Raw genomic sequence first — 25,073 nt, 5'->3', positions numbered from 1 at the left:
GGAAGTGTGAGCCTCTCTCTGTGAGGATGGGTGGGGTGAGCCTCTCTCTCTGTGAGGGTGGGTGGGGTGAGCCTCTCTGCAAGGATGGGTGGGGTGAGCCTCTCTCTCTGTGAGGATGGGTGGGGTGAGCCTCTCTCTCTCTGTGAGGGTGGGTGGAGTGAGCCTCTCTCTCTCTGTGAGGGTGGGTGGGGTGAGCCTCTCTCTCTCTCTGTGAGGGTGGGTGGGGTGAGCCTCTCTCTCTCTCTGTGAGGGTGGGTGGGGTGAGCCTCTCTCTCTCTCTGTGAGGGTGGGTGGGGTGAGCCTCTCTCTCTCTGTGAGGGTGGGTGGGGTGAGCCTCTCTCTCGCTCTCCTTTCCAGTGGTAGGCCTTGGATTACTTCACACAGACTTGGGTGTATATTTACTAAACGTTGGATTGTCAATGTCCTGGGTGATCGCCGGTTTTGACTGATTTATTTCAGTTGCCGCTTTAAATCTACGTTAAACCAGACTGGTCCTAGTTATTTTTGTTATTTTAAAACTTTCGGTCAAAGCCACCGACCTTTGGGGGCTTTGACAAACCGATGTTTAGTACATCTGCCCCTTAGTGTTAGAAGCGCCAAACATTTCACTGTAAGTTCCTTGTCCTGTAGGAATATATGTGACGATAGAAATGGGGAGGGGGATGTGATAATGTGCTAGCAGCACACTGTAAGCTTCCCCAGAGAAAGAGCAATGTGCTGCGTGGGCGTTCTGCTGCGGCCCTGATGACCCTCTATATCCGTGTTCTCTCTGAGAGGGTTTCTTGCGTTGCTCTGGGACACTACAGCTCCGTATAACACTGCATCCTCCTGTGGGGCGTTTTGCTTCCAGTATATGTCCAACCAAGCTCTGTAAAACTTCCCGATTATCTGTGCTTTGTGCAGAAGCGCCGGCCTGCCAGCCAGAGGCGTACTGCTGCACCTGGTGTTTCCCAAAAGACGCAGAGTTTGTTGTGTACCTGACTGGCAGCACACTGCTGATACTGCAGCTTCTGATAGTGCAGGCTGCCGCTGTATATGTATGACGTACGTGGTAGGAGAGGGTGAGAGCGACGTATCGTGTGTCTTATATGAGGACCTACGTTTCTTCTCTCTATGGAGCTGATATGGGCACAAGGAGCTTCGGGTAAGCAGGATGCCACCGCAGATGCGCTCAGTAACTCGATAAGATTAAGCAGATAATGAATATTGAATGAGGCTTCATGTGACACTTTCAGTTTCCAGTTACAGAATTACAGAAGATGTCAGAGCAGAATCACTGAGATGAATGAAAACCACATTTACTGCTGTAGATTATAACCAACGTTCCGGCTCTGGCGGCCTCTCCTAGGGGCACCATTGCACCGGTCAGCTCAGTTTTTATGTCCTCAGAGGGGAGATGTATCCAACCTCCTATACAGGACAGCTTCTTACTACCATTTTATAGAATGTGCTAGATAAATGATAGCTAGGAGCTGATTGGTTGCTATGGGTTACACTGGGCTCCACTTCAGGAGGTTTGATATCCCCCCTGAGGTGTCCTGTATGAAACCGCTCCTCTGCCCGGCACTGAGGGGCATTGGCGAAAGTAGGTGCACATGAGAATCTTCCTTTCACAGCAACACAACAACACAGACCTTGTAGCTGTAATCTCATCGGTTGCTGTGAGTAACGCCACCTGTTTTCCCTGTGCACAAGTTTTATAAGTGTAGTTATTGCTGCTTGCCATAGCCATAGAGGAATAGTCCTGGGCGAGATATAGGAGCTGGGGCACGTTTACCAGGAGCTTGTGATAAGGCGATTGTGTTTTGTTAACGTCAGTCTATATGGGGGACAAATGTTCATATATAGTCAGCAGTTGTACTCTCCTGTTGATATAAATGTGGCATATGTTACCCCATTTTGTTTAATACAATGCACGTTCCCCAGGAAGCACCTACCATGGGTGGAACCCCCCTCCCCTCCCCTCAGGGTACCTGTGATGTAATGCAATGCACGTTCCCCAGGAAGCACCTACCATGGGTGGACCCCCCCCCCCCTCCCCTCCCCTCAGGGTACCTGTGATATAATCTATGTTTGCTGACATGTCGCAGTTGGTAATAGTTACAGGTGTTACACAGCAGAGGGGGAAGAGCACATTGTAATTATTGTATTTGGCTAAGGCCCAATGTAATGTTTGCACTGATGTCAGTTACCATGGTTACATCCCTACATTTATTACCCAACAACTCGACGTCCCTGTCTTTATAATGTTTTTGTTTTTACTTTTTTCCTTCTTTAGAAGAAAACCTGAATGTATATACTACGAGTACCTGTAAATCCTTTTCTAAATAATGTAAAGCTGAAACACTCTGTGCTTCCACGTTCCGCTGTATACTGCTCCAATAGAGAATATCCGGTCATGTGTTCTGTGGCTGTGTGTGTGTATTGTACCCTGGGCGAAGAGTAATTGATCCACATGTTAGGAACATAAAAGAGCATGAATAAAGATGCTATATGTACCTGTATTGCCTGTGGTATGTAGTAACAGAATGGCTCCTCACTAGTCCCTATGCACACTAGCATATGCTGAGGACCCCCCCCCTTGATGAGTGGCTATGCACTGCCCCCGTTTGCACAGGAAATTTAAAATGTATTTTGTGTTTGTTTTTTGTTTTTTTAAACAACCGAGGGCCAGATTCTGAGTTACACGTTTGCCGGTTTTGCAGAGAGTAACTTGCGTGTTGTCACACTGGCGTCAATCCCGTCTCGTCACATAATGTATGGGGCTGGCCCAGGGTACATTACCCCCCTGCCATGGCCCCGAAGAGTACTGATTGGGGGCGTGTGCATACATCTTTGCGGTGCAATCTGCCCAAGGGCGAGCATACACATTTATAGCTATGCAGGCAGTATGTGAGCCCATGTGCCAGATTTGTGCACCAGACCCCCCCCTCCCTCCCCAATCTGGTTACTATGCACCATCGGTGTGAGAGCAGCCTATGTGCAGGTTTCCTGCCCCAGTTCCTCACTTGGAAAGTGGTTCCCTTATGGAGAGCTCACCTTGTTATGAAGATCACATCGCAGGGGGGAGGTGGACGTGCCCACATTGGGTGCACGACGGGGTTTATCGCACTCCTTGAAGGTCAGAGGGAGCCGATTGTTTGCATACTTATCGGGTAATCTAGAGAGGTTGTGGAAAGTGCGGCTGCCACGTGGATTCTGTGATTGTTTTGGAAGCTTATGCTGGTTAATATAATCTTTACTTTCATATTAAAAGCTTCTTGTACTAAAACCATCTGGCTTGTGGGCAGAAAGAAGGCGGCTGGCCAGGTAGTCAGGATGTACTTATGCACATCTATGGAGAATTGCAGTTAATATTTCTGGTGTAGACAATTGTAGAATACCCCGTGGGACCGCTAGCCGATTAATGTACTCTGGGCCTGATTCAGACGCGGTCGCAAGGCTGCATTCGCACGTAGCCTGCCGATGTTTGCAATCTACACATGCTCATAAGACTCGGTGCGCTAACTAGTCCATGCGATCGGGAAGCGCTCGCACCCTGTACACAGACGCTCCGCAAGCATGAGGGACAGGATGAGCCGTTTGTGGGTGGTGACAGGGGGTGGTCGATGGTAACGGGGGTGTGGTGGTGCGAACGCAGGCGCGTCTATGCGTCTGAATTCCGTTTCAGGGGTGTACATAATTAAGACTCATCATCAGCGTACACGTCACATGGCTGAAGTACACACAGCAGCACTTGCAGGGCTTGTGGTAGGGTATGGTCAGCCACAAGTGCAGCGTATGGGTCCGATGTCAGCCGATGTTACCGATTGTTTCATACACTTCCTGGAGATGACGTGTGTTACTAAGGGAAAGTGGGCGTCTTGTGTCAGGCTGGTGGGCGTTACTCTAAATGCATACCGTGGTCGCACGGGCAAGACATAGTGGGCGTGCTAATGTCTTACTAGCAATCACGGGATTTGCAATGTTGACTGCATGCAAACGCTGCCTCGCGACCGGGTCTGAATCAGGCGCTCTGTTCGGTCCAGGAACTTTCCCGGTGCCCTGGCTCAGTACGTCCAAGATTTGACCTAAGCATCAAGTGGATGATGTCTTGTCCAGTCTGGTCTGACGTATAATTGCCTGCTCACATGGGAAATGCAGTGGACGGGGAGCCATGTATTTGCCATAATACTTCATTTCGCTGTCTTTGATAGACCTAGGTGAAGACGTTCCGGGTTGTGTAATTCTAGGTTTTTAATGTGCACTACGTGTGTGTTACCGTAGGTCTCTGTGGTCACGCTTTCCCCCCTCTGACCACCTCACAATTATTAATTTATATTTATTACCAGTTATTTATATAGTGCACACATATACCGCAGCACTTTACAGAGAATATTTGTCCATTGACATCAGTCCCTGTCCCAGTGGAGCTTACAATCCACTGACGTGCAATGCTGAGTCCGGCCACTTGTACACTTTGCTGTATCTGTATGATGCTTTTTCTTCAATAATAAATATACAGCCTTTCAGGCCCAGTCCCCGATTTGCAGAATATTGCCGGCCCTTCATTTGGAAAAGTACATTGTACAGTATCACGTATCCAATATGCTGGAGCCCTGACTGAGATCGTGACACCGTTTACTGTCTGATGGTTCACTATGCACAAACTTATTGTATAAAATGACCTTCAGGCTGTGTGTGTATGAAGGACCGATGAATTGGGTCACGTTATGTTATGCAAATATTCCAAAACCTGAAAATATGTGAAAACCAAATCACTTCTGGTCCTAGGCGTTTCGATAAGGGATACTCAACCTCTATATACAGTCTCCCTAATTGCATGTAGCCAGGGGAAGGGTTCCTTCTGAAAGGCCTTTATTTGGATTTTAATACTTGTCCTGTGACCTGTTAGATGGGCTGATGCCTGCGTCGCTGTGTGTGCAGCCAGTATCAGAATGAGCCCCGAACACCTGGGGTTTGCCTGTCTCCGGGCAATGCCTGTACAGTCTAGGTGCATGTCGTCTCTGACTTAGGGACTATTTCCCCCACCACAATAGCGCGTCCTACGTGTCTATACTGACCGCATCGTACATTCCATGCAAGCTTCCAAATGTCCTCCTATAATATCCCGCAGACTGCGCCTTCCCCGGCTGTTCTGTAATCATTACATACATAGATATCACATGCTGGGGGCTCTCTCGTTACTAATGTATATCACTCTGGCATCGGTGGTGCCTTCTGACTAAATCCCCATCCTGAGCCTGTGGTCACGTTTGCTGTGTAATAAATGTAAGAGACTAAAGACTTCCTATATCACAGTACACAGAGTCGGCAAATACCGGCGATGGCGAGCTGGAGTGTGAGCAAGAGAAGAGGCTGGGTGCAGTGGATGAGTCTTTGAGGTGAGTGACCCTTCATCATTGTCACCTACTTACACCAGGCCTCAGGGACCGGTAATGAGACCCATTGCAGGCGCATCATCTGCAATAACTCTAGTTCTATCTGCAGACAAATGGGGATCTCTTCTCCATGTCACCTTCCCTCTAAAATCCAGTGTTCCTGTTACTGGTTCCTCAGTCCTGGGATTATGCATGCTGCTGTGTGTGTACAATATATAATATAATGGAAGAGCCCTTTTTAGATGACAGTATGTGATGTCTCTGCTTACAGTGAAGCCGCACAGGAAGCTCTCTCACAGTGGAACCAGCACGACGATTCCTCAGATGATAACTTCTGTGAACTGGATGGTATGTACTAACAAGTCTCAGATAAGATTGCATTACTTAGTGCATCAGGCGCAGGTCACATGCTGCTAATCTCATCTTTTCCGTCTCCCCTTCCTGTTGTTGGCTATCGGCAACTTTTGTTATACTGCTACTTCTTAATGTTGTGCTGATTTAGGCATGTGGTTGTTATGTGCTCTTTAGGCCTGATTCAGATTTGGAAATAGAGTAAGATATAGCCATTAACTGTGTACCTGGACAAACCATGCTGCAAGGTGCAAAAATACATACATTTTCTTTGGCATGCAGGGTAAATACCAGCTGCTTTTGCATGTAGCCCACAAATGCTGGACAGCTTTATTGTTACGCTGCAATTTAGATCTCAGTTTGGACACCTCCCTCCCAAATGTAACTCTCTCTGCAAATCTTACATCTGCCCCCCCCCTGCAGTGCAGCATGGTGTTACCAAGATGCATAGTTACTGGCTATTAGGGGGTCATTCTGATCCGGTCGTTAGCGCCGATGCGCTCGGACCGGGTCGATGGGCCCCCCCACAGAGCATGCGCATGACAGCGCCGTCGTGCGCATGCATGAGACCCGCTACGACCGACAGCGCCGGTTGTAGCGGGTCTCGATCCAAAGGAGGCGAGCTGTCGATGTTGATTGACAGCTCGCCCCGTTTGGAAGGCGAGCCGGGGGGTGGCAGCCTAAACAGAGGCGTTCCCTTGGGAACGCCTACCGTTTGGGGGAGGCCCCACTGACATCACTAGTGATGTCAGTGGAGAGCTTCCGGCTCAGACAGAGCCAGAAGCTCTCCGGGGCTTAAGACAAGGGAGACCCTACCCTAGGGTCTCGTCGTAAGCCCCGATGGTCGCGATGGTCTCTGACCATCGCGACAATCACCGGAGCGGTCGTTAGAGCTGTGGGTGTTAACCCACAGCCTAACGACCGCAACAGAGGCGGGCGGTCAGGATGCAAGCGGCCGCCCAGTTTCTGAGCGACCGCTTGCATCCTCCGACCGCCTCTGAATGAGGTCCTTAGTGTGGGTACACACCTGAACAACTTATAATTAGGCCGATTTTTATATCCAATTTCCCTTGAAGCCAGAACATATGATTTTGAGCGTACACACTGTCCGATATCGCATACGACCGAACAATATATTGTATTGATTGTATATGATTTATCGCTGCTCCCGTATACACTACAACGATCACTGGCAACATATGACGTCAAAAATGGGAAAATCAGACCGACATGTTGGCCGTACACACTACACAATTGGCACCGCGTCGCATGCGATATCTTCTGGTCTGCCGAGCTGCATGGCCGACCGGAAGACGTGGCCTACGAACCACGGGAGAGAGCAATCGTGCGTACACACTAGCTGATCTATGGCAAATTGTGCCGATATCGGTCAAATGTGTAGCCGGGTTTACTCTATTCCCAAATCTGAATCGGGCGCTTTGTCTGTATGGTAGATACATGTCTGCCTTCTTATAAAGCTAATAATGGGCCCATTGGGTCTGTGGATTTGGTAGCTCTTTCTACTGCCATAAGCCTTCATCTATTGCACTTGTAAACGTCCTCCTGCGACTTAGTACAGTATGTGACCTTTACTGCCGTGTGTTTGCAGCACGCCCCTGTGTCCTCTGTCCATTTATACAATGGGAGATGTTTAGCTCAGCTGCGCTCCCGTCATTGGATGAATATAGTACTCGGCGAGCAGTTTTGTGTCCTATATCGGTACAATGAGAACTTTATTCTTGAGATGGTGATGGCAGAATATCCGAAAGACGCTGCAATTGGTTCAGTAAAAGTCGCAGGATGTACAAGTTGTCTGTAGATGAGCGCTGCTCCTGTCGCAGTGAGTAACTGTCCGTATCACCTGTGTCTGCTTACAGATGAGGAGTCTCCGGATGCAGAATATGTCGATTTACTCATTAACCCCGAACGTTATACTGGTTACAAGGGAGAAGACGCCTGGAAGATCTGGAACAGTATATATGAGGAAAATTGTTTCAAGTATGTGACTGGTAAAAAGAAAAAAAAAAGTGTAAAGTTTAGTTAAATACGCAGAGAGAACGCAGAGCTTTTATACTTACAGATGATTCGCTAATTCCTCAGTGTCACCGGTTTCCCCAGTAGTCTGACGCAGAGAGAACGCAGAGCTTTTATACTTACAGATGATTCGCTAATTCCTCAGTGTCACCGGTTTCCCCAGTGGTCTGACGCAGAGAGAACGCAGAGCTTTATACTTACAGATGATTAGCTAATTCCTCAGTGTCACCGGTTTCCCCAGTGGTCTGACGCAGAGAGAACGCAGAGCTTTTATATTTACAGGGGATTCGCTAATTCCTCAGTGTCACCGGTTTCCCCAGTGGTCTGACGCAGAGAGAACGCAGAGCTTTTATATTTACAGATGATTCGCTAATTCCTCAGTGTCACCGGTTTCCCCAGTAGTCTGACGCAGAGAGAACGCAGAGCTTTTATATTTACAGATGATTCGCTAATTCCTCAGTGTCACCGGTTTCCCCAGTAGTCTGACGCAGAGAGAACGCAGAGCTTTATATTTACAGATGATTAGCTAATTCCTCAGTGTCACCGGTTTCCCCAGTGGTCTGATGCGGAGAGACCACGACTGTGGAAGCCATCTTGTTCTCTCGGTCTGCACATTAGTAGGCACTAGCCCGTTACTGTTCTTATACGTCCGTATCGCTGTGTGTTTGGTGTGACCTGAGCCCCAGGCCCTCTTTGTTTATTTTTGTAGCTGGCGTCACTTTTACTATTTGCATACGGAGACAAACACAAACCCGCGGCCGCCTCCCTGCAGTAACTTCATCCAAGTCACACACAGGACAATTACAGTACATCTGATGCCCATTAGGCCTCTGCCAAAAAAAGGGAATATGTTCTCTAATCCCCAAAAAAAAAAAAAAGGCCCAGAGGCCAACAGGGGCAGATTGAAACAGGTTTTCAGGTTATCCTCTCTTGGAAAAAGACTGTAATGCTGTAGAGATCCTTTGATGCAGCGCTGCAGGACCCCGTGTACTGTCATCGGTTATTGTGTATCATCCTGCAGGACCCCGTGTACTGTTATTGTGTATTATACTGCGCTGCAGGACCCCGTGTACTGTCACCGGTTATTGTGTATCATACTGCGCTGCAGGACCCCGTGTACTGTAATTGGTTATTGTGTATTATACTGCGCTGCAGGAACCCGTGTACTGTCACCGGTTATTGTGTATTATACTGCAGGACCCCGTGTACTGTCATCGGTTATTGTGTATTATACTGCGCTGCAGGACCCCATGTACTGTAATTGGTTATTGTGTATCATCCTGCACTGCAGGACCCCATGTACTGTCATCGGTTATTGTGTATTATACTGCAGGACCCCGTGTACTGTAATTGGTTATTGTGTATCATCCTGCAGGACCCAGTGTACTGTCATCGGTTATTGTGTATCATCCTGCACTGCAGGACCCCGTGTACTGTCATCGGTTATTGTGTATTATACTGCGCTGCAGGACCCCATGTACTGTCATCGGTTATTGTGTATCATCCTGCAGGACCCCGTGTACTGTAATTGGTTATTGTGTATCACACTGCGCTGCAGGACCCCGTGTACTGTCATCGGTTATTGTGTATTATACTGCAGGACCCCGTGTACTGTCATCGGTTATTGTGTATCATCCTGCACTGCAGGACCCCATGTACTGTCATCTGTTATTGTGTATCATACAGCAGGACTCCGTGTACTATAATTGGTTATTGTGTATTATACTGCAGGACCCCATGTACTGTCATCGGTTATTGTGTATCATACAGCAGGACTCCGTGTACTATAATTGGTTATTGTGTATTATACTGCAGGACCCCATGTACTGTCATCGGTTATTGTGTATTATACTGCAGGACCCCGTGTACTATAATTGGTTATTGTGTATCATACTGCGCTGCAGGACCCCGTGTACTGTAATCGGTTATTGTGTATCATACAGCAGGACCCCGTGTACTATAATCAGTTATTGTGTATCATACTGCGCTGCAGGACCCCATGTACTGTAATCGGTTATTGTGGATCATCCTGCAGGACCCAGTGTACTGTCATCGGTTATTGTGTATCATACTGCGCTGCAGGACCCCATGTACTGTCATCGGTTATTGTGTATCATACTGCGCTGCAGGACCCTGTGTACTGTCATCGGTTACTGTATATCATCCTGCACCTCCTACTGTCTAAAACTAAATTCTATGCGAGACTACTGCACCAGTGTGATATAAGCCGCGGCTGTTTATTGCATAAAATATGCCAGATTGTCACAGTCTTATGCCACAGTCACAGCTACGTCTTTTTGTTAATGCCGTGTCCGATTTACAAACCACTGAGGTGCCCACTTGTAGCGTCTTATGGTGTGTGTACACTGTACAATCAGTCAGCAATAACGATATCGCTGACTGATTGTTCTGCACCTTCCCAGTGTGCTGGATGATCGTTATCGTTCATCCAGCACACCACCAACGACGGGCCAGCGTCGATATCGACAGGGTTGGCCTGAATGCACGGGCGGCTGTCGATATCGTTATCGACGGCCCGCGTCTCGCTGGTCGCTGGGCACAAAAAAAAAATATTAACGATATGGTCGTTATCGTTCATATCGTGCATTTTTATCGTACCACGTGTACGCACAACTAGGTCAGTGGATTTCCGTCCCTGTGCGTATTTAGACGCACCTGCCCGATTATCGCTTCCTGTGTGAGCAGCTCTGCGTCTGAGCGCTGCCGGTTTCAGCGGCACGCCCACGTCGGCTTTGCCATCCTCGCAACGTTACCTCAAAGGAATGAACACTAAAATTCTCAGACCGTGTGTCCGATTCTGTACGCATGTGTGGTGCGACTGCTGCATGCGCAGACTTAAAACCGCGGCAGTTTGCATGTGATATCGTAGTTGCGTCCATATCTGAATCGGGCCCCACGTTCTTCAACTTCCGGTTTCTTATTTGTCCTAGCTGGCTGCTGTGAGATTCGCCAGCCAGTAGGATGCGATCGGTTGTCAGCGGTCGCTCATACAAGCATTGGGTCCTGGGATATTTATACCTGGACGTTCCAGCTCTCAATCGGTGCATTAGAATCTTTTGCAGAAAGTGCGTTCATATCACCAGGAAGGTACAATTGTGTAATACAATATTCCAAAAGCGTTGTGGAATAGAAGTAGGGATTTTCGGGGATAGACGCAGGGGGCCCCTAGAGCCAATGCACCGCCCCCAAATGTGTTGTAACCCACACCAGCCTTTCAGGCGGTAGCTTTTTCCCACTACTAATGAAAGCAAGCGTATGATTGGCTGTTCCAGGCTCCAGCGCTTCTGTGGATTCATGCCTTCATAAGCGTCTCTGACTTATTACCTGTCAGGGGGCTGTTTGCTCTTTTCAGGGTTATATGAAAACTATTCTATTGGAAATGTTCCATCTGTGACGATTGTTAACACTTTGGGAAGTGCTAACTTGCTTTAATACACACAACCCCAATAATGCAATCTCCTTCCGTGAACGTAGAGCGGTTTGTGGAATCGTTACGAGCTGGGATAACGGACTACAATTGTGTCTCATTTCTCAATGTTCCAGACGTTGCACCATTAATTGCACAGTAATACAGTGTATTGCTTCACAAGTGCTGACCTAACGGCAGACGGACACTGATTGCAGAATCCTGGAGGAGGAAGTGACCTCGTAGCATCTAACCGCAATCGCACCAGATAAAGCCTTGCAGGAATGTGGCTGCATGACTTGGCTATAGCTAATAGACACTGTTTTACTCATGAGACAATAAGTAACCATGGTGCAAACTTGTGTAATGTTCTGTAAATGGTGAAAAGCACTTTCACTAGTCTAGTGCTTGTTGGGCCTTCTTGCATCAGTCTTCTTTTATTTTATGTATCGATGTCCCACCTACCCCTCAGGTGCTTAGACTTGCAGGGGGTATATGAATGTGCAAGCGGGTTGCTACTATGAAAGATAATATAATTGTGAAGTCCGCTCAGCTTCTTGGAGTTCCAAAGTCTAAAATATATATTCGAATAAAGAAATATAAAGCGTACCGCCCCTTACACTGCGCATGTGCGGTTGGCACAACACAAGGCTTCAATTCTGAATGCACTGACTTACAGGGTCCGTGTGGTACAATTTATACACCGCAAACAATACAGGAGGGGATGTAATCGGGAAGCCGGCTGACGTAAGCCCAACAGCCGGCTTCCCGACTGCTTTATCCCTAAATCTAGACTCCTGTCATTTTTCCGACGCTGGGAGACCAGCGCCCAGCATCCCCATCGAAGGGATGCCGGGTGCTGCCAGCGGACAGCCGCGGGGGAGGGGGGGGGAGGGTTAGGTTTAGGGCTCCTGGGGGGGCTTAGGGTTAGGCTAAGGGGAGGGAGGGTTAGGGTTAGGCACCCCCCCGGGAGGGTTAGGGTTAGGCTAGGGGGAGGGAGGATTAGGGTTAGGCACAGGGGAGGTTAGGGTTAGGCACCCCTAAGGAAGGTTAGGGGGGTTAGCTTAGGTTAGTAGATACTTGCCTTAGGACTATTGGGATTTCCAGCGCTGTCGGGCTTCCACTGCCGGGCTCTGCTATTTTGTCGGGCTGCTGGCATTTGAACTCCCGGCCATGCGGCCGCCGGGATATCATACCGATTCCATACAGGAGTAACCTTAGTAACACATTACAGTTCAGATAAACTGTTCATTACACAATAGATCACAGGTCAAACAATGCAACTGGTCAAGCTGTCAAACTGTCTTCCTGAGTGGTGGTAACCTCTCGCTTGTCATCGTTGTCGTATCCATGTGTGCTCATGTCCTCAGGAGCTCGCCACTCAGAGTGGGGAAAGTCCAGGCAACAGTTTACAGTTAAAAACGGGTTCTTACGGAAAGCCTATGTATTTACCAAACAAGCTGTAACTACGAGCAATGTTGGATAAAATCAAATATATTTTCATACATCGTATTGCAGTGCTATATTTACACACTGTTATTTTGGAAATAGTGTTTATATTCTTTACGAACGTTGCACAAATATATAACAAATCATGATATTGATAAGCAATATTTAAGTATATAAAATATGATTTAGATGTACAGAAAGTTGTTTTGTTGTATATCATTCAATTTTGGTATTTAACTTTGACACTAGCTTTGGAACATTTATTAACACTGGTGAATAGAAGAAAGCTGATATTGCGCACAGCGGCCAGAGTGATCTTCGTCTTCATTATCTAAATGGCACTAAAACATCGTTACAGCCTGGTTGCCATGGAAACGCCACTTTTTTTTTTTTTTTCCCTCCTGTGCGACGTTTTTAAGAATTGTTACGGAATGTAGATAAATGTGAAATATAACTATTGTTATTTTGTAGACCAAAAGCGGTGACTCGGCCGATGAATCCCCTGGCTTCTGCACGAGGTAAGTTTTTCTAATCCCAAAATCTGTTCTAGTTGTACCTGTGTTTGTATTCTGGTCCTCACGGTATCTGTTTTGGGCTCCTCTCCTTCTAATACTGGGCATACACTATACAATTATCTGTCCAATCTGGCTGGTTGGAATGAAAACCTGGTAATGTATGGGAGCAAATGACAGTGGATCATTTTGGTTTTAAACACTGAAAAAAGGACAAAAAAAATTGTTCAAATGGGTTAAATTCATGAGTTTTAACCAATTTGTCTGAACGACCATTTTTTGTCTGTTTTCCAGTGTTTGTGAGCAAATGGACGATTGTCATTTGCTCCCATCCATTACCAGGTTTTCATTCCACCCAGCCAGATTGGACAGATATCTGACAGATAATTGTATAGTGTATGCCCAGCATTAGAAACATTGGTTTGTGCAAAAGCATCAGGGACTCTTCTATATAAGTAACTGTGATGTAAATGAGATTGTAGACATGTTGAGATCCAGCAAACGTTTAGGATCTCATTACACTTTTTCTCATTTGGCAAAAAATCAGAGAGGGTGGAATAGAACTCTCAAATGTTTTATAATCTCTTTATTCTACCCGGTGCCATAAAAAAAAAAAATAACCACATTCATGTCGCTTGTTTCATTTTGCTATAATTATACATGCGTTATACATTAGACCACAGGTTCTCAAACTTTGGACCTCATTCAGAGTCGGTCATTACGGTCGGACGCCACCGATGTTCGCTAAACTGCGCATGTGAAAAGTTCGCAATCCGCATGCGCAAACTAGCTGCTACGATCAGAAATTTCTCTCTCCTTGAACACAGCCAGGTCGGTAATTTGAGTGACAGATGGAGGCGTTTGTGGGTGGTAACAGGGGAAGGTGCTTGAAAATGGGGGAGTGGAGATCCGAACGCAGGCGTGCCTAATTATGCGAACGGCGTTTTCTGAGAGTGCCTAATTAACAAAGTAGTGTCATAGCACACGTGACATGGGAGGTTTTTACACTGACATGATCGTAGTGCTTAAGAGAGGGTATGGTCAACCTTAAGCTCTACGACCAGTTCCGATGGTTCCCGATGGTCTCGATTAATCCTTTATATGCCCGGAGATGACGTGTAATGCGAAGGGGGCGTATTTTTTTGTCTTACGGCCGCATCCTCCCCTTGGTCGTCCAGCTACCGATCCGATATTAAGGACGCAACTTGCGAGTGCATCATTTGCATATCCGGTCCCTTTTCCCTTACGACCGTGCGGCCGCAACGACCGACTCTGAATGAGGTCCTCTGTCCTCAGGACCCCAAACAGTGCATGTTTTCCAGGTCTCCTCACAAAATTGCAAGTGAAATAATTAGCTCCACCTGTGGATCTTTTAAAATGTGTCAGTGAGTAATGAGTACACCTGTGCTCCTGCTGGGTGACCTGCAAACGTGACCTGTGTGGGGACTGAGTTTGAGGGCTACTGCAGTAGACCATACCCCACTGCTGGCTGATGTCCCGTTTACATGCAGACTACAAAAGATGCAAATCTGTTAAACTTAAAAATAATACATTTTAACTATTTTTAGACAGGTTTTTGACTGAAAGGAAGCAAGCTGTAAATTGCAGCCTCACAATAGTTTTTTTTTTTTTTTTTTTATAAAACTCCTGTTTTATGTATCTGGGTGTTTTTTGTTTTTATAGTAGTTTATCGGGAACCATAATGACAATCTGATTGTTCAACCAAAGTGAATTAGCACTGGGCTTATTTAGTAAAGTAGAGCACGCGTGCCGTAAGAGAGAGAGCAAACCGTCAGACCAGGGGTGTAACTGGTGTTTTGGCGTCCCCATAGCAAAACTTCATAGGTGTTCCATAAGGCTCCTAGGGCTCCTCCCCCATCACCTTAAATGGCCAGCGGCCGCCTCCTCCTCCGCTGCGGGATCCACTCTGTACTTCACCTCCCGCTGTGGGAGTACGGGGGAAACGGAGAGGAGTAAATTCCCGGCGGTGGTGGCTGTAGCCTTGCCGGCAGCATTACAGGACTGGCATAGAGTAGGTGTCAGGGGCTCGGAAGTTATGACCTTTTGCTTCCATATTTGAACTAACATTTCCACTACAGATTTATGGCGTACTAATTAGTGGGTGGACAATTGTAATTTAGGAAACCTTTTTTTTCTTTCATTATTTTATATATAATTAAAATAGTATTTTCCAATCCGCACTACTGCCTCCCAGAATGCGCTAGTTCGCCTTGTCTGAAGCGCTCTGAGAGTGGACTCGCCTGTCCCGTTATTCTGTTTGCAGCAGCTGATCTTCCATACAGACGTGTCCCCACGCTTATCCTCAAATAGCCCCGTTGTGCACACCATGACAAATTGTGACTAAGCCCCGCCGTGCGTCTTTTTCACCACTCAATATTGTACTTAATTTTCGCCTTTTTTGCACTGCTAATGCGCCAAATGCACAAGGTGGACGTCCTGTGTTCACCACTAATGGATTCGCATTCTATAGCCGTGCAATAAAGCTGCTAATCTGAGAAAAAAGTCTGGGGACCGATATAGCCGCGTCATTCATTCTGCCGCCAGCATTGTGCGATTTACACTACCACGAATGTGAGACAAATACTAAGGGCCTGTGTCAGCAGCATTCACAATTGCAACTACGTACACAAATCGAGCGCGTGTTAGCCATCGTATAGAGTGAACGACAGGCCATGAGCGTTTGGGGGGTGGTAAAGGGGGAGTGGCTGCAGAAACACAGACGTGCTGTCCGTTTGAGCGTCGTTGAATGTGCGCGCCTAAATTGGCCACTGCAACGGCATACGCAGCTTATGTACTAACTGCGGGAGACGAGGTTTGCAAGTTCTGCGACGGGTCAGACCAGCTGTAATTGTGCGTGATTGGCCGATGTTCTCCGATGTATACGCAGGACTGCAAGGTGTTACGGATGTGAGAAAGCGGCAGTGTGTGTCTCTATGCTGGCTGAGCTGTGGCTGATGTTACTGATGTATACACAGGACTGTGAGGTATTACAGATGTGAGAAAGCAGTAGTGGGTGTCTCTATGCTGGCTGAGCTGTGACTGATGTTACAGATGTATACACAGGACTGTGAGGTATTACAGATGTGAGAAAGCAGTAGTGGGTGTCTCTATGCTGGCTGAGCTGTGGCTGATGTTACAGATGTATACACAGGACTGTGAGGTATTACAGATGTGAGAAAGCAGTAGTGGGTGTCTCTATGCTGGCTGAGCTGTGGCTGATGTTACAGATGTATACACAGGACTGTGAGGTATTACAGATGTGAGAAAGCAGTAGTGGGGGTCTCTATGCTGGCTGAGCTGTGGCTGATGTTACAGATGTATACACAGGACTGTGAGGTATTACAGATGTGAGAAAGCAGTAGTGGGTGTCTCTATGCTGGCTGAGCTGTGACTGATGTTACAGATGTATACACAGGACTGTGAGGTATTACAGATGTGAGATAGCAGTAGTGGGTCTCTCTATGCTGGCTGAGCTGTGGCTGATGTTACTGATGTATACACAGGACTGTGAGGTATTACAGATGTGAGATAGCAGTAGTGGGTGTCTCTATGCTGGCTGAGCTGTGGCTGATGTTACAGATATATACAGGACTGTGAGGTATTACAGATGTGAGATAGCAGTAGTGGGTGTCTCTATGCTGGCTGTGCTGTGGCTGATGTTACAGATGTATACACAGGACTGTGAGGTATTACAGATGTGAGATAGCAGTAGTGGGTGTCTCTATGCTGGCTGAGCTGTGGCTGATGTTACAGATGTATACACAGGACTGTGAGGTATTACAGATGTGAGATAGCAGTAGTGGGTGTCTCTATGCTGGCTGTGCTGTGGCTGATGTTACAGATGTATACACAGGACTGTGAGGTATTACAGATGTGAGAAAGCAGTAGTGGGTGTCTCTATGCTGGCTGAGCTGTGGCTGATGTTACAGATGTATACACAGGACTGTGAGGTATTACAGATGTGAGAAAGCAGTAGTGGGGGTCTCTATGCTGGCTGAGCTGTGGCTGATGTTACAGATGTATACACAGGACTGTGAGGTATTACAGATGTGAGAAAGCAGTAGTGGGGGTCTCTATGCTGGCTGAGCTGTGGCTGATGTTACAGATGTATACACAGGACTGTGAGGTATTACAGATGTGAGAAAGCAGTAGTGGGTGTCTCTATGCTGGCTGAGCTGTGACTGATGTTACAGATGTATACACAGGACTGTGAGGTATTACAGATGTGAGATAGCAGTAGTGGGTCTCTCTATGCTGGCTGAGCTGTGGCTGATGTTACTGATGTATACACAGGACTGTGAGGTATTACAGATGTGAGATAGCAGTAGTGGGTGTCTCTATGCTGGCTGAGCTGTGGCTGATGTTACAGATGTATACACAGGACTGTGAGGTATTACAGATGTGAGAAAGCAGTAGTGGGTGTCTCTATGCTGGCTGTGCTGTGGCTGATGTTACAGATGTATACACAGGACTGTGAGGTATTACAGATGTGAGAAAGCAGTAGTGGGTGTCTCTATGCTGGCTGTGCTGTGGCTGATGTTACAGATGTATACAGAGGACTGTGAGGTATTACAGATGTGAGATAGCAGCAGTGGGTGTCTCTATGCTGGCTGAGCTGTGGCTGATGTTACAGATGTATACGCAGGACTGCGAGCTGTTACGGATGTGAGCGCAGTGGGCATCTCTATGCTGGATGAGCTGTGAAGACATTGGCATATATTTGCAGCTGCGATCCGTGCTGGATCAGGCCCTAAGTCCCTAGTACACTACAAGGTTATTGTTGTGCGATTGGATGAAAATGATGCTACAATGTGAAAGTGCTATGCGTAGCGTGGTGCCTGCGTAGCTCCATGTGGCACAAAAAAGCTAGGTGAGTGTGGACACTACTGTAACCGCTGCTGGTGACCCTGACTCCTGTAGGGTTACCTGTTCTTTAAAGCCCCTATATGCTTAAAGCACTGTACTGTGATAAATAAGTTCCCAGTTGTATTCTCCGTCTCTTAATGAGTGCAGTTTCCTGATCTGTTTCTGATCTATTATTTTACCTGGTAGCATTGGGCTTGTAGCACCAGACACACATTTCTGACTGGTGTATAGCAGGTAGTTGTCCTGTGGCAATCCAGCTGCTCTGAAACTACACATCCCAGCATGCCGCTGTTACGGCATGATAAAAAAACGGTGGCAGGGCATGCTGGGATTTGTAGTTCCACAGCAGCCTGCCCCTGGTGTACAATGTACTAGAACCTCTAGCAACCGTTTAGCTTTAGTTTTCTAATGTGCACCAGAAAAATGACAGCTGGAATCTGGTTGCTGTGGATTTCCACACGGAACTTATGGAGTGTGAGTGTAACCCCACCACACGTGACCACGCAGCCTCTCTCCCTTCCTGCCGTCCTCGTACAGCATGCTAATATGATGTAACACCGAAATGACTGAGGCACAGACCAGGGTTGCATAACATTTGGATTTAATAAACAAACAAAAAAAAAAAGGATTTATTTGATTTAAATAGGGTTTGTTTTTTGTTTTTTAAATAAACGTTTTAAAACTTTAAACTTACTTTTTAAAAATTTTTTAATAAAAAATCAGATGTAAATCCCAAACTTTTTTATTTAAGTCAAATAAATCCAATTTTTTTTTTTTTTTTAAATAAATAATCCAATTTTATATAACCCTGGCACAGACAGTGCATGGTTCCGCTACAATCTCCGCCATGCCTGGACAACCTAGGGCTCTTTAGCTGTTGTTGAACTAAAAGTCCCAGCATATCCTACCAGCAGATCATGCTGGTGTTTGTTTCCCAACACATGTAAAGCCCTCAGTTGCCCATGCCCGAGTGGTGAGCGTTGCCTATACACGGTGAGGCATAGGATGAGGCTGCCTGGGGCTGGCTGTTATGTTAGTGGGGCGGCCAGGCCTCTAGTATCTGGGTATAGTCTGTGTGTACGATATGCAGTGTTCTCGCTATGTGATGTCCTCCTGTTTTATTGTTTGCTGAATATCACATGGAGAGTAACAACGGCAGAATAATAGTTATATAATAACTCTCGTACAGTCTATAATATGTCGTACTGAGAACCTGGAACTCTATCCTGGTGTCGCTGTAGGCAGTGGGAGGATGTATAGAGCCAGACTCTCTATAGAGGGGGGAAGAAATTCTATATACTGAGTATGTGATCTACTTTTATTCTGTTTTACAGGAGAAAATGACGGTAAGCGGAATATCACTTTTCAATAGAGCTTTTCAGGTAATGATTATAGAACCTCCTTCTCGCCAGGAGCCAGGCCCTGTGACTGTATAGGCCTGTGTGCGGACGTACCTATTACATGGTGGGTGAGACTGTAAGGATGGCTGTTACTGCTGTATCCATACAACATTGTCTGTTTGCTATATAATCTGCAGACAAAGGGCTTGTGCTCCTGAACTGTCTGTAATAAGTTGTTGATCTAGAACTTTTGGGTGTTTCCCCTTCATGGAAAGAGTACCTGTCCTATTATTTAATTTAATTTTAATTTGACTTAAAAAGGTATGTTTGTTTAATTAGTGCCACCTAGTGGTCAGCCGATGATATCGTCCCTGCAGAATGAATCCTACTGTCTCCTTGGGGGAGGGGGTGGAATCAATAGTTTTTGCCCGCAGCTGTTGGTAATGAGCACCAATTCAACTGTTGCTCCGATCCAGCGCAATTACTGCGGACGCACAGATTTCTCCCCGCACCCTCCTGAGGTAGCGAGCAGAAATCTATGAAAAGGCCGTTTTTGGGGGGGCTCAAATTGCTGTTTGGGTGCGCTAACGAGGACTTTGCACTGGTTTAGCCGCTTTAACCTGGAGCTTTTGGACGAGACACACTTTAGACGGGAGATTGGGTGCAAAAAAAATAAATAAATAATTTTATTCCTCACACCCCCTTGTGTAAGTAATTTTATCTCCCTGTGTCTATCACACTGAATATTAGATTGTAAGCTCAGGGGCTGAGCAGTGTTACGACTATTTAGCATTAGGGACCATAATAATGTATTCTGTGTGGGTTTGTCTGATAAGTAACCAGTTATTGCTGTGTATTGTAGGGACCATGTTCTCCAGCTGGCTGGAAGGTAAGTGCTCCGATGTTACAGATAGTAAGTGTGGGGGCGGGTGCGGTGGGGGGGGGGGGGGGAGGTTGGGCAGAAAGTGACGTTACCTCCCAGACATACTGGGCCACTACATGAATTTCCCTGGTACTCCCTGACGTATGAGAATGAGACACTGTAGGATGGGTCTGTGTCGTGTCAGTGATAGCATAGACTCGCGCGGCCCTGTACTGATCTCCTGACTTGTGCGCTCTCTTCATAAAACAGCAGAGCTGTGTCTCACTCTTTGTGACGGTACTTACAGGGGGAGATGTATCAATGCTTCTAGAGAGTGGAGAAGTTACCCGTAGCAACCACTCTGCTTCTACCTATCATTTTACAGAATGCAGTTGATAAATGCAACCTCAAAGCTGATTGGTTGCTATGGGTAACTTCTTAAAAGGCTTGATACATTTCCCCCTCCTCCCCCCAGTACTCAGTATCTACTACCTGGGGAAGAAATCTAATAATCGTAGGAAATTACGGTTATTTGCGGTCACGCCACTAATCTCTCACATATTTGTCATATAAAGCGTTGCTCATTCTCTTTACACTGAAATTGTTCTGGTGCTTTTTGGTCACCGACCTGGCCGTTAACCAGCCTCCTATAGCCGTACCTGTCAGTCACCTCGCAATCGTGGGACTATTGGCGGTGATTCGCTGTTTGTCTTCCGTATCCTGCTGTTAAGTAATGATCTGCAGATGTGTGGGGCCTGTTTCTATTAACCACTTAACTGGCTAAAATTGTGTCCAAAAACTATTGTGTGTTTTTATTTATTTATTTTTTTTGATTGAGTTACGTCAAGAACATCTATTTTATAACTCGTCCAACACAATTCTATAAAATGTCATTTTTTTTATTTTGGAAACTCATAACTTTAAGATTGTGCAGCGATATATCGGACCATCGCAACAATGTGACTTTGCATTTCCCCGGCTGCTACTCCTCTCTGCACCCTTCGGGTGGGGGTCCTGCCGTGCTGTCTGACCTGCAGTGATCGGCTGCACGGTGGACACTGGCACAGGGATACACAGGGGATGGAAAGTCCCTCTGCCATTGGCGGCTCCTGGGAGGTTCTCTTCCGGTAGCTGCCCAGTGTGCGTCTCTGACCGGTGGCATTGTTTGTGACCATGTCAGGTAACCACGCAAGTGGTTAAGGATGTTGCAAATGTCAGTCAGATCTTCTAATGGCTCCTTCTGAGCGTGTGTGTTTTTATTTTTTTTTTGTTTTTTTTTTACATTTATTTATAGTTATTATTTACTTACAGTTACCGGCATTTGATGTCCTTTTGAGAAACCTCTGTCTTTTTTTTTTTTTTAAATTCTACTTTCAGGCCTTTGTGTTGAGAAAAGGGCTTTCTACAGGCTAATTTCTGGATTACATGCAAGCATCAATATTCATCTTAGTGCACGATACCTGCTGCAAGGTAAGGAGAACATACTTTTCTGGTTACCTTATAAAGGTAACCAGAAGATATACATTATAAAGTGGAGCTGTATTTGCATTTTATTGATGTCTGGTTTTTAGTGTAATCAGAGTGGAAGGTGCTGAACTAAAGTGCAGAAATAAATCTGGAAGATTTAGGAACCGGTTACCCTAAAGCTTGTGGATAAACGCGCAGCACAAGGCTCCGTTGTTTGTCTTGAAAGCTGGAACTTGCTGCTTTTACGGAGGAGAATATATACATGTGACCATTGAAAGTTCAAATATAATGTTATGCATTCTGTGGGCACCTTATTAGGTACACCTGTACATTTGATTGATAATGCAAATATCTAATTGTACAATCCTGTGGTTGCAAATCCTTGCAGGAAGGCATACAGACATGGTCAAGAGATTCAGTTGTTCTGACCGAACACCAGCATGGGGTAAGAAATGTGATGAAGTGACTCTGGGCCTGATTCAGACCCGCTCGCGAGTGCTGAGCACTCGCAAGCGGGTCGATGGTGCCCTAGTGCGCATGCGCACGACGGAGGGAGCTCCGTCGTGCGCATGCGCGAGACAAGAATAGCGACGGCCAAGCCGTCGCTATGGGTTTCGCACCAAAGGAGGCGTGCTGTCGATGATGAGTGACAGCACGCCCCCTTTGGTGGGCGTGCCGGGGGCGTTGCTGCCCAGACGGAGGCGTTCCCATGGGAACTCCTACCGTCTGGGGCTGGCCCCACTGATATCACTAGTGATGTCAGTGGGAGTGCTTTTGGCTCTGATAGAGCCAAAGGTACTCCTGGGCTTGCGGCAGCGAGACCCTACCGCAGGGTCTCGTCGCAAGCCCGATTGGTCGCGACCATCTTTTTGGCCGCTCGCATAAGCTGTGGGTGGTCACCCACAGCTATGCGAGCGGCCAGGAGGCCACTCCAATTTTAGTTAGGAGGGCCCTGATTCAGAGCGAGCGCTCTTGTCAGAGCGTCCGGCTCTGAATCAGGCCCTCTGTCCGTGAAAAGGAAGTATGTGGCCAGCAACAATGGTCAGGAAGGCTGCAGCATTTAACCAATGCTCAATTTGTAGAGGCCTGATGTGAACCTAGAAAAGATTCCCCACACCATTACACCACCAGTTTAAAACCAGCCAGGATGGGTCCGGAAATTCATGTGGCGTTATGCCAAATTCTGACCCTAACATCTGCATGTCACAGCAGTAATCGGCATTAGTCAGACCAGGCAATGCTTTTCCATTCTTCATCTGCCCGGTATTGGGGATCCTGTGCCCGGCTGTACCCTGCTTCCTGTTCTTAGCTGACAGGATGTGACCCGGCGAGTTCTCCTGCCTCTGTAGCCCATCCATACCCAAGCTTTAACATGCTGTATTCTGAGATGCTGTTCTGTGATAATCAAACCACCAACAATCATTCTGCAATCAAAGTCACTTAGATCACATTTCTTCCCCATCCTGGTGTTTGAGCTGAACAACAACTGAACCTCTTGACCATGTCTGTATGCTGTTGCACATAGTCGCTCACACATGACTGGCTTATTAGTCATTCACATTGACGAGCAGATGTACAGGTTCTCCCAATAAAGTGGACACTGTGTGTGTAAAATATAAGCATACATACATGTGAGACTTTGCTGGAGGCGCTGCAGACTATCATTCATATGAATGACATTTATATTCTGGACTGGATCTGATTCACAGGCATGTTATGTCCTAATGCGAATGGATTGCAAACCTTATGCTAATGCGAGTATATGCACATTCTGCCGCTCGCTCATCTCTGCGCTCACATTGCCGCATGACCATATGTTAGCGCTGCGCCCATCATTACACACCTACCCTATGCTAGATGCAGGAGATGGGACTGAATTTGGCGTCCAGAACGAATCTGGGCGACTCAGGACAGCGAATAACTCTGGCTACGCACTCACAAAACTGTGTTCGCTTTGTTGCCGTCCAGTTGTCACCTAGAAACGCCTACTTGGTGGACACAGAGAAACTACTGAAATACGTATCGCTCTAAATAGTGCGCACATTTGCATTCCGTGGCGCATGCTCAGCATGTAAGACGCAGTATCTCACTGTTCTGAGTTGTTCTATAGCGGCAGTGCTTTTATTCTGTGTGTTAGCGCTTGTTTTTATTAACTCTCTGGATAATGTATTCCATGTAGCCCCTATCGAGTTATAAAAGTGAAGGAAAACGAGATTACAGTCCTATGATTCACATTCCAGCTACATACAGATGTGCCCACGTACATCTATCCTCCGTGCACTACAAGTCTCGACCACACTTAAAACGTGAGCTCCGCGTGACCCGGTAGCGCCAGTCGTCTTTTTGTTCATCTTTTTTACCTTCAAATGCCTCGTATTCGCACAACGATGCGAATAGATAGCACAGCTTCTGCTGATTAAAATGATATGCGGCATGCCTATATTCTCTGAGCGAGTGCGGGGGTATCTGCATGCGAAATGCTACGTTACAGTGTCACCGGCTGCAACTCTGGAACGTAGCATTTCGCATGCAGATACACCCGCAGACGCACACAGAACATAGGCATGCTGCATAGCACAAGCAGCTTCCGCTGATTAAAATGATATCTATTTGCATTGCTGCGCGAATAAGACACATTTGAAGGTAAAAAGAGGCACAAAAAAATGCTCAGCGATAGAGTCACGCCACGGCATGGCACGACTAGAAGGGCTGTTTAACGCGCCAGTAGGCTAGATGTATGTGGACCCATCTGTATGTCAGATATTGGAATAATAATAGTACTGACTATTGTATATTAATTTTCTCACTCTTACGCAGACACGTGGATGAATACAAGGTGGGGTCACAATGTGACTGAATTTCAGGGGCGCTTTGATGCCTCCCAAACCCAGAACGAAGGCCCAAGGAGACTGAAGAACCTGTATTTTATATACTTGATTGAACTACGGGCCATTTCCAAGGTCCTGCCGTTTTTTGAACGCCAGTCTTTTCTGCTGTATACGGGAAATAAAACAAAAGACCTGGAAACTAAGAACCTTCTGATTGGAATTCTTCATGACGCCAAGTAAGCTCGCTGGTCCCTTACACTCTACGCTCTACGTGCGTCTGATTGTAGTTTGTTTTCTCCTTCACCCTTGGGGGACACTGGAGTATATTTATGGGGAAGGGGGAACAGAACTGTATGATCAAAGTAATTTATAACTGGAAAACCAACTATTCTGTAATCTCAATTCCTAATAGGGCAGTAATGGTATCTTAGTGGAGATTTGGATACAGCACTAGGGTAAAGTATCTTAATAATTATAGCAGGTTATGCTTAGAGCACTAGAAAGGTCCAAGCTATCTTTATATATGAACTGTGCA

The 25,073-nt window shown here is 46.6% G+C and overlaps 1 protein-coding gene across 1 annotated transcript in view; it reads left to right on the top strand.

Annotated features, from left to right (window-relative positions):
* Positions 1–25,073, top strand: part of ERO1A (endoplasmic reticulum oxidoreductase 1 alpha) — a 48,187-nt gene that overhangs the window by 5,786 nt on the left and 17,328 nt on the right. The window contains exons 5-12 of the mRNA XM_088444176.1: positions 5,302–5,384; positions 5,653–5,729; positions 7,610–7,730; positions 13,114–13,160; positions 19,376–19,387; positions 20,244–20,270; positions 21,621–21,713; positions 24,528–24,774. Of these exons, the coding sequence (XP_088300302.1) occupies positions 5,302–5,384; positions 5,653–5,729; positions 7,610–7,730; positions 13,114–13,160; positions 19,376–19,387; positions 20,244–20,270; positions 21,621–21,713; positions 24,528–24,774 (707 nt within the window). The remainder of the gene's footprint in view (positions 1–5,301; positions 5,385–5,652; positions 5,730–7,609; positions 7,731–13,113; positions 13,161–19,375; positions 19,388–20,243; positions 20,271–21,620; positions 21,714–24,527; positions 24,775–25,073) is intronic.

Source organism: Taudactylus pleione, unplaced genomic scaffold, assembly GCF_031769625.1.
Source record: "Taudactylus pleione unplaced genomic scaffold, aTauple2 ptg000350l, whole genome shotgun sequence".
In the NCBI taxonomy this organism is placed as follows: Eukaryota; Metazoa; Chordata; class Amphibia; order Anura; family Myobatrachidae; genus Taudactylus; species Taudactylus pleione.
Note: the sequence above shows the minus strand (reverse complement) of the source record. Positions and strands in the feature narration are given on the sequence as shown.